The following is a 14,063-nucleotide window of genomic DNA, read 5'->3' on the forward strand; positions in this document are numbered from 1 at the left end:
ATCGGAATTCGGCCCTTGGCACAGTTAAGCTAATGACTTGCCTACCGCACTGTGCAACCTCGATAGCTCAGGTTAATTAAGGCTGTATTACTTACCCTTATTTTAAACAGAGCACCAAACGTCAAAAACATGTCAAAATTTTGTCAACCAAATGTCACTTGGAGTTAGTATTATGGACGAAACAGTATACTCAGTTTTGTCTATGGTATTGCTTATGTGTATAGTCGATGGTTATCACTTTTCATTAGGTGGGCCGTCAGCTTGCTTGCCATTCTAAGTTGCATAAAAAAACTTGGAATTTATGATACCCATGGGAAAAGAAGCCACACATAACATGCATAATTGACGTGCCATTGCCACCATGGTGCAGAATGGCCACCCTTCCTTTAGAAAGGAAAAGATTTGTTAATAATGGGTTTTAACGTTAGCAATGGGGCTATCCATTGCTAATAATATTCCCTATCAGACTTCCAAACAGTTCCCTCTGGAGAACATAGTGGTTTACTCTTGTTGAATTCTTCTATAGCATAGAATTCTTCAAAAGGGGGGTAAAGAGGTTTCTCCAGGGTCGGCAACGCGCGCGTAATACCTTTGGTATTGCAGGCGTTCATAGGCTACGGTAACCACTTACCATCAGGTGGGCTGTATGCTTGTTTGCCACCTCAGTGGTATAAAAAAAAAATCAGTGACAATAGGAATGTGAAATAGTTTATCAAACTGTTACACTGACAAGGCCGTCAAATGTATTATATCGAATAATGAAATATATTTATTTTTATAATTAGGTACTCTGTGACTTTTATATCTTGTGGAGGTTACCCATAGATGAATGAAGTGACTTGATACGTACGTACCAACGCGAGTGTAGCTTCAAATTTAAATTAATAGCATGGTTAATTGTTTATATCGTGCTAATGGAATGGTAACCCCACTTGCTCTATCGGTATACGCTGGCGAGGCACCAGTGAGGGTATCAATCCAGTGAGAATGAATTAGGTCGATTGGCCCATCGTGACGGATTCAGCAATATTTAACCATGATGGTTTCCATGGGGAACCGCGTGGAGGTCGACCTGATAGAGTATATTGCTAGGGGCTGTCAAACCCCATTACTAACAATCCCTTTCTTCCCAGAAATTTATTATTGGATAAAAACAAAATTACAAACACAAGATACAATGGGCCCGACACTAGGCGAACCTGTATCGTGGGCACCCGGCAAAGATTAACAAATCACGATCTGTTATAATAAAAAGTACATAGTGGACGGGTATTAATATAAAAAAAGGAATATAAAATTGACACAGTGATCATTGGTGATCAGGTAACCTCGAAAAATTGTAACGTTAGTAAAATCAAAAATATAAATACTTCTTTTTTTTTTATGCAACCTAGAATGGCAAACAAGCTGACGGCCCACCTGATAGAAAGCGGTAACCGTCACCTATACACATGAGCAGTACCATGGACATAACAGAGTATACTGTTTTGCCCACGATACCCTTCATGCGTTGCCATTCCTGAGGACTCAGATGTTATTCCTCTGTACCCTGTAAATTCACGCTATATCCCACCCTTCAAACCGAAACACAACTATGCAAACACAACTGCTTCACGGTAGAAACACGAATGGGACAGAGGTACCCAAGCAATCGAATTTTGTACAAAGTCTCCCTCTGGTAAAGCAATTATAAAACATCAATAGACTTAGACTCGCGACTTTATTTCTATACATCGCATCTTTTTGCTTTGTTTATGTTTTAACATTATTCCAAATACGAGGTCATTGACAACGATGATGAAACAGCTATAAATTCTTTTGGTACACTATAAACTTTTACTTTCCTTCTTATTTCAATTAAGTAGATATTTTTAGATATGTTAATACGTGCTCATTCATATTCTAAGCTAATTTCAAATGTATAAAATGATATAATGAATGTTTTTTTAATAAAAAAAAACATTACTGTGATTATTTATAGACAATTTTTTTTATTTATAAATAAATACGGGTATGTAGTACAGCGAGTATATATATATATATATATATATATATATATATATATATATATATATATATATATATATATATATATATATATATATATATATATATATATATATATATATATACGTGATTTCGCATTTCAAATTAAAATACTTTCAAAGTACCTATCTATGAAACTTCTCTTTTTTTCTCTCTTTATTTAGGTCAACAAGCAGTAGACACAATAACAATATATATACATATGTATCTAAATATCAATAATTTTAGTGTCACCAACGACGTTGGCCACCTATTACTACAAAACAAAATGTGCAAAATATTGTGTGCAACTACTTGTACAAAATCAAACATACATACATACATGAATGACAGAAATGTAAAGAGGTGCGTACCAGTGATCCACACAAAATCAAAGGACTTCCAAATTGGTGTTATAATATTTTAAAAATTAATATATATTTACCAGCAATAAATAAGTAAATACAACATTAAAACAAAATCTGATTTTGTTTTTGTTTTTTTTTTTTAAATCTTTTGTACATGTATCTTTTTTATATTTTGATGTGATGCAAATAAATAAATTATCTATCTATCTATCTAACAAAATATCATTCCTCCACCTCAAGTAGACCACCGATAAGTCTACCGATAATCTACTTCGATAAAAACATAAGTAGTGATCATTTTGTAAAAATCGATTCCTGTATTGATTTTTGATTAAGATACATCAATCAATATAACGGTATTTGAAGTCTGTAGACACGATATAATTTAATTTTCATAATAGAAAATCGTTTATGTTGCCTGCCTATCAACGAACAGCCAAAACTACTATGGTTTACTTTATAGAACTAGGTGTTATTTAGCAGAAGTTTATATCACTGGTTAGTTGACTAAAATTATTTTGTTTAAAGATTAACTATACTATTATTATTAACAAATTATTAAGTATCTTAACTTCTACTTATAATAATATTCTTCTTTTCATTTAAGAGTTTCCTCTTGTCGGTGCAACTAATTCATGCATCTTCCTCCAGCCAGCTCTATCCCAGGCCATATCCTTTATCTCCCTATACGACATAACGCCTAGTGTTTCTTTTATCTGTCCCATGTAGTTATTCCTCGGTCTTCCCCTTCCTCTTTTGCCCTCTATCTTTCCTTCTATTATGCTCTTAAAAAAATCGTCATGTCGTATAAGGTGGCCCAGCATTTTGTCTCTTCTATTCTTTATTATTTCACCATATATTTTTAGGACTTCCTCGTTCGTTAGTTTTTCTGTCCAGCTTATACTTTCCATTCTACTCCATGTCCACATTTCGAATGCCTCAAGCAATATTAATATTAGTTAAATAAAATTAATGGTAGATGAATTAAACACAACAATTCCAATCTGCTAACTAGAACTAAGAGATATTTAATAAGAAAGGATTTTTGCAAATTACAATTTAAAAGAATATTGGAGTTAACAGAACACCGACACCACCACGTGCAAAGTCGCGGACTAATTTCATAAATTTCCAGATAAAATTTGTATTTTTTTTTGTATAATCATCATATCAATTAATCATCACATAAAATTAAAATAAAAAAAAAATATCAGCCCTTAACCGTCCATTGGTGAAAATAAGCCTCCCCTGGGGGGGTTTTGCCAGTAGATGTCACGCTTGGTAGGCGGTATAGCAAGCGCGTTTTGTTTAATGGGTGATAATGAAATGGTAACCCCACCCGCGCTATCGGTATACATCGGCGGGGCACCAGTGAAGAACGATACGTGAGGATGAAGCAGGTCAGTTAGTCCATCGTGACGAATTCAACAAGAATTGTTCACGATGGTTTCTAGGGGGGAAGCACGTGGAGGTCGACCTAATAGGGCATATTGCTAGCAATGGGGCTGTCAATCTTCTGGTAATCGCGTGAGGCTTTGGAGATGTTTAAGGGGGACACTGCTGCCTATCTCTCGATCATTAAGTGTCCTTAGTCGCCTCTTACGACACTCACGGGAAAGGAAAGGGTGGCCTATTCTATGCGGGGACCACACGGCGTGTACTTTTGTATAAAATACATATTTTACTATGGAACCCTAAATTACAATTATAGAGCGCTTGTAAACAAATCTAAAGCAAGCAAATGTTTGTCAAATCTTATCTTACAAATCGAAACCGGTTTCGCTAATAGACAAAAAGATCATTTACGTCCAACATCAAAATCATTCCTTATTCCAAATATAACATAACTCAAAATTGAATAACCAATAATTCTTAATGTTTAAGGTTCTCTAGGTTAAGTTTACGGGTTACGATCAATTCAAATTGTACGTTTGAAACTGTTAACTATTATGGTTATCTAATAACACAGTTTTGTCAATTTACCGTGAAGTAGTAAAGCGCGCGCTCGTTGTTTCGCTCTGAAGCGTAAGGCAATGGTGGGAGTACAATGCTGGCCGTCACAGGCGCCTTAATTTTAATTTTAAATTAAGCACCCTGTCATGTATTTTGTATATAATGGAAATTGCTCCATGTTAGTAATTTTTTGATGCTACTTAGAATGACAAACTAGTTGACGGTCTACCTGATGGAAAGCGGTAACCGTCGCCTATAGACATGAGCAGTACCATGCACATAACAGAGTATACTTTAGTGATGTTTCAAAAGGGACGCTGCAGGGGGAAAGGGATTGTTAGTAATGGAGACTGAGAATCCCATTGCTAGCAATATACCCAACCAGGTCGACCTCCTCGCGGTTCCCCTGGAAACTATCATGGTTAATTCCTGATGAATTCATCATGATGGGCTAACTGGCCTGTTTTCATTTTCATCTATCACCCTTCACTGGTGCTCCGCCAGCGTATCCCGTAAGCGCAGGCGGGGTTACCATACCATTATCAGCCATAAAAAAAGGGACGCTGCTGCCTATCCCATGCCCTCCCTTAGTCGCCTCTCACAATATCCACAGGAAAGTAAGGGATGGCCTATTCTATGCTGGGACTGTACGGTAATCATTAGATACTTTCAGACCAAAAAAAAAAATTGGTCAAATCGGTTTATAACTGAAGCAGGTATGAGGTAACAAACGTAAACAAAAAAAAACAAATTGAGAATGTATTTCTTTTTGGAAGTGGTTGAAAAAGCTAAACCCTCAGATAAGACACACGCCTGCCTTTCTCAATCCAAAATATTATACTGTGACACCATCCAATTGAACCTGGGACCGCAGACACGCAACATTAACTATTAGAACACGGCGTAAGGCCGCGTACACATATAACTGCTTATAATTATACGTATTTGTAAGGAATTTAACGAAGAAATCAACCTCGGCAAAATGGTTAACTGCTGTGTGTGGTTTAAAGAAAGGCGAATGGCGATTTGATTTGGTTTCGACCGACTTCGAAAAGAAGGAGGTTTTTAATTCGGTTGTATATGTGTATGTGTGTGTGTGTGTGTGTAATAATATATATATATATATATATACTAGCTGACTCGGCAAACGTTGTTTTACCATATACATTATTTTTAGAACTAGGTATACATGAAAATTTATCCTACTACAATTATTATATTGGATTGCCATCTTGCAACCCTATTGCAGCATATAAAAATTGCGTTTAAAAAACAGGAGTTGACCGTAAAACGGTGAAAATTTGAGGTTGTATGTATTTTTCAATGCTAAATCATAATAAAAAAAAAAATAAACAAATTGCAAAAAAAATTTAAGGGAAAAATTTGTCAAAAATAAAAAAAAAATTTTTGGTGAGAGTCATTCACCACCAGTCACCCTTATCATTGAGGGGTATGAAAAATAGATGTTGGCCGATTCTCAGACCTACCCAATACGCACACAAAATTTCATAAAAGTCGATAAAGCCCTTTCGGAGGAGTTTGGTAACAAACACCGCGACACGAGAATATTATATATTAGATATACAATCGTCCGCTAAAGTTCATAACACGGACTAGAAATAAACGGATAATGTTGCAATTATGAGTAAAAATTGCATACTACGAATACGCATTATCAAATATGCAACTGTAGGTATGTGTGTACATCTGTGTTAGTAGGTCGTATAATTATCAATTTCAAAAAGAAGTAAGTTCTCAATTCGTCTGTGTCTTGTTTTCGGTGCGATATCTCCGTCAATTATTATCTATCGATTATAATGAGTCTTTTTACAATCAATAAGGTTTATATTCCTCTTGGTGCTGTACAAAATTTATTTCGATCGAAACGGATTCTTATGTGGAACAAAATTTTTAAATGTGAATACAAGATTGCGTGTAATTGTGGCAAAACCAGTTATTTTGATGTAAAAACTAAACTACTGGACGAATTTTGATAAAAATTCTATAAAACCGATTTGTAAGTATAGTTAGTTAGACATATGCTATCGCGGACTTATTTAATAATAACAATAATAAATAAATTTATTTCTTTATACATTACAGGGTTTGGTATCTCCTGTTAAGCAAACATTGCTTGTGTTAGAAGAAACCGCTCTTTCATAACAATAATAAAATTTCATAATCATTACCATTTACTTTTTTTTTTTATCAGCATTAATTATTTTCTTTTATACAATAATACTAAAAAATTTAAGTATATACTTTCAGATAAAAAAAGAATTTTCCAAATCGGTTCAGAAATGACGGAGTTATGAGGTAACAAACATAGATAACTCTTTATTGTTTCCTCCAAAAGATTACAATAGTAAACTTATTATAAATATAAACAATTACAAGAAATAATCACAGTGAGAAAACAATGGGCGACCTTATCGCTAAGAGCGATTTCTTCCAGGCAACCTTTGGATGGAGAGGAGTAATTATAAATACCTAATATAAATAATAAAATATAAAAAAAAATAACCGTATCGAGAATCTCCTTGTTTTCGAATTCGATTGAAAACTGCAGCACATTGTAATAGAACCCGACGGTCGAAGGTTGGAAGCCGATACGGTAACCGAGGAACCAACAGGGTCAAGGTACTTATCATCATTGTTATGTACCTAACCTAACTTAGTTTTTTTGTCACTAGTTTTTATAAAATATTCAAGAAATAAATTTGCAATAAGTTTATGCATTATAGGCATCCGACTAGAAACTGTAAATTATAAAATAGAAAAAAAAAAATCAGAAAATACTATTAAACTATTTTGTTGATGTTTTCTTATGAAGTCTTAATTAGATGTCAAAATAATAATTTTAAAAAATTTTGTCTGTCTGCATGTTTGCTCCGGCATTACGCAAAAATTACTGCATCAAATTGGATGTAATTCTCACAGTTGTGTTCCTCAAGGTTCCTTAAATTTTTTTACGCTACTTAGAATGGCAAACAAGCTGATGGCTTACCTATAGACACGAGCAGTACCATGGACATAAAAGAGCGTACTGTTTCGCTCATGATACTCCCTCATGCGTTGCCATTCCTGAGGACTCAGGTGTTATTCCTCTGTACCCTGTAAATTCACTGCCATATTCTACCCTTCAAACCGAAACACAGCCATGCAAACACAACTGCTTCACAGTAGAAACACGAATGGGACAGAGGTACCCAAGCAAACGAGTTATGTACAAAGTCTCCCTCTAGTAAAATCTGGCATATGCTTTATCTTGATACATCATCTAGAAGTCTATTATTTAAATATAAGTTTACTTGAATAGAAAAATTGCTTTCTTTCTGGTTATCCTATTTTTTAAATCCACGCCTGGGAAGTAGCAGGCAAAAATATATATCACTATATAGTATAAAATAAAGTCAATATATATATATATATATATATATATATATATATATATATATATATATATATATATATATATATAATACATGTACAATATTGTAGAGAAACACTGACAAATTTAGAAGTTTCTAATGTGATGTCGACGACATTGTCGTAAATAAACGCATTTTTTAGCATTTCACCCGTGAGAAGCTGGGCGGGCTGCTTGTATAAATATATATATTTATTTATTTCTTATTGCATTCCATAATATAATTAGTGGGATTAGGACCCTGTTGGGTACAGCAAGTAGGAGAGAGGAGGACAACACTTTTTTCACTTTAGAAATAGTCCAAGGATCTGTTACAATATTATCCAGTCATTGAAATTGTATCACGATAGGTACGTATTTTCTTATTATTATTATTCAATATTTAATATATATATATATATATATATATATATATATATATATATATATATATATATATATATATATATATATATATGTTCTATATGGACTTACCGCGATTAATTTTGCCTTGTTGCGATATCAGCATGTTCAGTGGTATCTGTTTGTCGCCAGAGAGCCGCGGCAGGCCGAACAGCCTGTTCCGGGCCGACTGACCCACCGCCAAGTACTGCTTGTGTCCCATTGTCATGGTGTCGACGTACCCTTGTCTTCATCCGGTTGGAATTTTGTTGGATCTGTGAAAAGGGAAAAAAAGTATTTAATAATAATAATAACTCTCGAGGGTGTTTTTGGTGGATGTTACCATACCGCATGCCGAGAACCTCGTGAAAACCTAAATCGAGAAAAAGAAAAATATCTCGACTTGTTTCACGAGGTGACCGAAATGTGAGGGGTGGCGTCCACCGAAATCATTCCAATCGTTTTGTCGGTGAACGGTCTTATCCCAACTAGTCTGGAACAACATCTCAGACGGTTGGGATTCCGAGGCGGCTCACTCCCGAGAAAGATGCAGAAAGCGGTACTCTTAGATTCTGCTCGCATTGTACGCCGGTTTCTCTCCCTGGGGCCCTGAACCGCGGCCGACTATGCTTCTACCGGGGGTTAGTTTGCCATCTCCTCTCCTTAAGAGGGGAAATGTGATTTTTTTGTAAAAGTTAAAGAAAATAACAATAACTGTCTTTGTTCAATGATAAATTACATTTGGTTAAATGTACTAGCCATCGAATTAGATCGAGACTGTATCCCAATGGATAGTTGAATAATTTCCTTTGACCTAAATATTTATAAAAGACTTTACAATATCTAATATAAACACACTAAAATTTGTTTTTTTTTATACGACTTAGAATGGCAAACAAGCTGACAGCCCACCTGATGGAAAGTGATAACCATCGCCTATAGACATAAGCAATACCATGGACATAACAGAGTATACTGTTTCGCCCATGATACCCCCCATGCGTTGCCATTCCTGAGGACTCAGGTGTTATTCCTCCGTACCCAGTAAATTCACGCCATATCCCACCCTTCAAACCGAAACACAGTCATGCAAACACAATTGCTTTACGGTTGAAACACGAATGAGACAGAGGTACCCAAGTAATCGACTTTTGTACAAAGTCTCCCTCTGGTGATATGAGATATCTTAAACCACAGTATATTGTAAAAATAACACATAGGATATGGGGAAGCACAAAAGATCCCATTGGGTCGACGTGCAACGGCTTAACTGAGCCCATTATGCGAATAAATGATAATATAAGAAATTTCCTTTATTAACTTCCATTCGACTCATGTATGCACGACTTATCCAATCATGATAATTTGAATTAGGTCGTTCGTAGTTCAACTTTAAATTTTTTAACAGTTTCGTCATCTTTCCATCCGACATGTTTCCACATATCCGAACTATTATAGTATGCTTCTACCTTTAATACTTACGTTTTCAATACAAGGTAGATATATAGATACTCTTTATTGTTTCCTCCAAGATATATCATTTAGTTAATTTTTAACAAAGCCATATAAAAATAAATCTACAATAATACCTATATTTTCAACTTTAGGGCTTTGAATTTTGATTAGATAGATAGATAGATACTCTTTATTGTTTCCTCCAAAAGATTACAATAGTAAACTTGTTATAAATATAAATAATTACAAGAAATAATCACAATGAGAAAACAATGGGCGACGTTACATAAGAGCGATCTCTTGCGCAACCTTTGGATGGAGATAGTAATTATAAACGTTGTCATTCCTGAGGACTCAGGTATTATTACTCTGTAAATATATTTGTTTATTCATTCAAACACAACTGCTTCATGTTGAAACACATATAATAATATAAATATTATTATATGTATCACACAAACGAATTATTGTCATACATTATATATATATTATATATTTAAATAAATTTATTGATCAAAAGGAAATAAGATACAAAAGGCGGACTTAATGCTAGTAGCATTCTCTACCAGTCAACCTTTGGGATGAACAGTGAATCACGAACGCGGTACTTCATTATTGAGATAGGAAAATTACAATAGAAATTAAAACATTATTATATATTTATTATTTCATACCGTTTATTGTAACTAAATTATGTTAAAATTATCACAGAAATATGATTTAAATGAATTTAAACTCAGTTCTAAAATAATAATATCAAATAATCTTAAAACTGTTTGTGCTAATAGTACCGAAATATAGGAGGCAGTAAATATTTACTGGCCACACAAACACACGTAGGCCTAACCTCAGGGTCAATCTTTGATTACTTTGTCTGAATTTGTTTCGTAATTTAAACAACTTTACGACTGATAACTTACAGCAACTAGTGGTGTTTATGATTTATTTGTAATTGAGGATTGATGGTTCAATTGCTTAAAATATACCCTATCAGGTTGACTTCCACTTGGTTCCTCTTGGAAACCATCAAAATGGTTCCTAGTGAACTATTCACGATGGGCCGACTGACTTGATTTCATTTTTGACGATAGCATAGGTGAGGTTAGCTACTAAATATTATATTTTTATTCTATTGAAAAGAATTATGAATGAATGAATGAATGAATGAATGAATGAATGAATGAATGAATGAATGAATGAATGAATGAATGAATGAATGAATGAATGAATGAATGAATGAATGAATGAATGAATGAATGAATGAATGAAAGAATGAATGAATGGATGAATGATTGAATAAATGATTGAATGAATGAATGAACCCTTCTTACTTTTCTCTTCAAATAATCAGAGGGCCTACCATGAAATGTTTTCCGAAACTTCGGAGCCAAACGAAACACAAATTTGATGTTAAAATTACATAATAAATGCCGTTTGGAAATAATAAAAATGTTAAAATATTGTTCCTTTGGACTTTTTTGATAGGATGTATGACGAACGAAATGTTAAACTCCATTTATTGATCCGATTTTAGTATAAACAAAAACATGAAATTAAGTCCGAAATTTCGGAATTTCATTTCATGGTAGACCCGCAGATTAAAAAAGATAGGTTTTTTTTTTATTAAAAGTGACCTTAAAGTGTTTAATATAATTTTCAAAGAAACCACATTAATTTTATAGAAAGTAATTATTACTCTATAAAACGCTGTATGGCCGACAAATGTTACACAAGCCCTTGACTGCCTTGCTCAAGGTTTAAACATAATGAATATACATTATATTATAATTTTTAAGTTTACATAGATAAGAGAGTAAGAAAGAAGGAAAAATATTTTTAGTTATTTCAACACCTATTTACTATAAAGTACTAGGATAGCAGACACATGCAGGAGGTGATTTCAGGATGCAAACAAAAATGTTTAAAGAGTGTACAGATCATTTATTCAAACTACAATGTTTATTATCTCTCCAGCGTGGCTATGATTTCCTAGTACTTTATAGAACATAACACAATTATTTGTTACCGAATGGCTCATCAGCTTGTTCTCATTCTCCAAATACTACCTTGTTTTGTTTGCATCTACCGATGTAACGTTGGCATTAACAGGCAATTAAATACGAATAAAAAAGGAATAAGATTAGAGACGTGAAAGTATCAAAAATAACTGTGCGTCTCGTTACCTAACTGGTGTTTAACCGATTTTTTAACCATTCGGTGCATGACGGCAGCCTCTGTTATCGTAATTTGATTTAACCTTAGATTTTATGTTGAATCCAAGGGTATCTTGTAAAATAATGTACGATTAGGATCATACTAAAATTACCTTCGTTATGTTACTACAGTTCTGTATAAGTTTCTTGTGCCTCATTTATACCTCTGTCCCATTCGTGTTTCGACCGTGAAGCAGTTGTGTTCGCATGGCTGTGTTTCGGTTTGAAAGGTGGGATATGGCGTGAATTTACTGGGTACAGAGGAATAACACCCGAGTCCTCAGGAGTGGCAACACATGGGGGGTAACATGGGCGAAACAGTATACTCTGTTATGTCCGTGGTACTGCTCATGTCTATAGGCGACGGTTATCACTTTCCATCAGGTGGGCCGTCAGCTTGTTTGCCATTTTAAGTTGTAAAAAAAAAAATTATCAAGAGCTATTTTTTACTTATAATTAGAATGGCCCAGCTTTTCCTTTCCCCTGGATGTTGTAAAAAGTGACTAAGGGATTTTTAATGGCCGGGGGATTGGCAGCGTCCCTCTTAAAATATCACTAAAGCCTAACTGCGGTTGCCAACCCGCCTGCCAAGCGTGGCAATTACTGGCAAAATCCTCTAAATATGGTCTATTACTTTTATTGATTTTAGATCAGGCCAATTTAGTAAATGAAATTTTATGAGTTGGCTCGAGTCTGGATGTCTTGGGTTGTATTCCCAGGTAGTCACCACTAGGTTCCTCGTATAGGGTAGCTTAGCTTGAGGAGCAATTACTGTAATCATATGATATTTATTGCACTACAGTTAGACTAATATATGGCTTTTTTAACGAGCGAAAATGATGTTTGTTCCGGTATTACGCAAAAACTTCTGCACCAAATTGCTTGCACAGTTGTGTTTCTAAAGATCTAATTTAAACATTGATGTATAACACGTCTTTTAAAAGTGCACTATTTAATTGTTTTTTTCTATTCCTGTAAATGCGCATGAAGTAATGAGAAAAAGGTAGTAAATAGTCCATTATAAAATAGATAGATAGATAATTTATTTACATTACTTACAGCATACAAATTACAATAAAAACATACACATAATACACAGTAAAGGAGATAAAAGAATGAAAATTAAAAAGCAACAAAACAAACCAAAAAAAAAAAACAAAAAGCAAAATATATAAAACAACAATTTCCTTTCTTTCCTTTCCTCCATGTGGGTGCCATAGTGACACAAAATGGTCACAACTCAGTTTATTGCTTTGCCCTTAAAAGAGCAAAACACTGATATTCTGTTGTAGCCAAGTGTCAGTCGCGAAATTCCTTAAAAAATAATAAATAAATAATTGTAATCCTACTATGCGACTTCACAAAATATATACACTTCTGTGAATGAAACAGCTAAATGTGAATGTGTGAATGTGAAAAAGACTCTATTTTCCGCGCTTAGCCTCTCATTTGGGCCGTTGTGCGTATGAGTCGTGGCTAGTACAGCCAACCTAGCTCCGCCCAGAAGCGCAGAAGCTTCCTAGTATCTTCACAGGCTTCACGGAGCGACCTCACCGTTCCGAGGATTTCTAAACGTTGATGGGCCACAGCCTCACATTCCAGGATTACGCGAGCAGCCGTTTCTTCGGCGTCGAAACAGAAATAGAATAGTTTAATAACACGTGGAAACTGCAGAAATTATAGGAAGAAAGGCAAACTAGTAATTTGATTCATGTATACGAGTGTATCACGCAATTTTGGAAGATGGCCATGATTGATGCATCTTACAAAATTACATGATACATCTTCCTTAATTTTATAGCAACGGAAAAATTATTATAACTTAACAACGTCAACGATGAATCGTTGACAACCTCGTCTGCCTTATTTGGCACAGATTTATACACAAAAACCTTACAGCAGGCCTTAAAGATGATGCACAGTTGTAATTTAATAAATTGCTTTTTCCTGTAACATAGGCTAAGTATATTTTAAAATTATTATGTTGGTACGCAAAATTTTGCACTAAATGAAAATCGCAGCTTGCAAATTGCGCGTATTATCTAGCCTAAGAACCTTTTGAATAACCAGAGAGAGAGTTTGTACAAAAGTCGTTTGCTTGGGTACCTCTGTCCCATTCGTGTTTCTACCGTGAAGCAGTTGTTTTTACATAGCTGTGTTTCGGTTTGAAGGGTGGGATATAGCAGAGAATTTACAGGGTACAGAGGAATAACATCTGAGTTCTCAGGAAAGGCAACG

General features: G+C 34.5%; 1 protein-coding gene across 1 annotated transcript in view; it reads right to left on the reverse strand.

The window, feature by feature from the left end:
- The window catches only part of LOC113514835 (scavenger receptor class B member 1), a 145,484-nt gene that overhangs the window by 68,351 nt on the left and 63,070 nt on the right, over positions 1-14,063 (reverse strand). Inside the window, exon 2 of the mRNA XM_052893164.1 lies at positions 8,251-8,432. Within this exon, the coding sequence (XP_052749124.1) occupies positions 8,251-8,386 (136 nt within the window). The 5' untranslated portion in view covers positions 8,387-8,432. The remainder of the gene's footprint in view (positions 1-8,250; positions 8,433-14,063) is intronic.

This window comes from Galleria mellonella, unplaced genomic scaffold (genome assembly GCF_026898425.1).
Source record: "Galleria mellonella isolate WM207_F2 unplaced genomic scaffold, CSIRO_AGI_GalMel_v1 utg172, whole genome shotgun sequence".
NCBI classification, from domain to species: domain Eukaryota; kingdom Metazoa; phylum Arthropoda; class Insecta; order Lepidoptera; family Pyralidae; genus Galleria; species Galleria mellonella.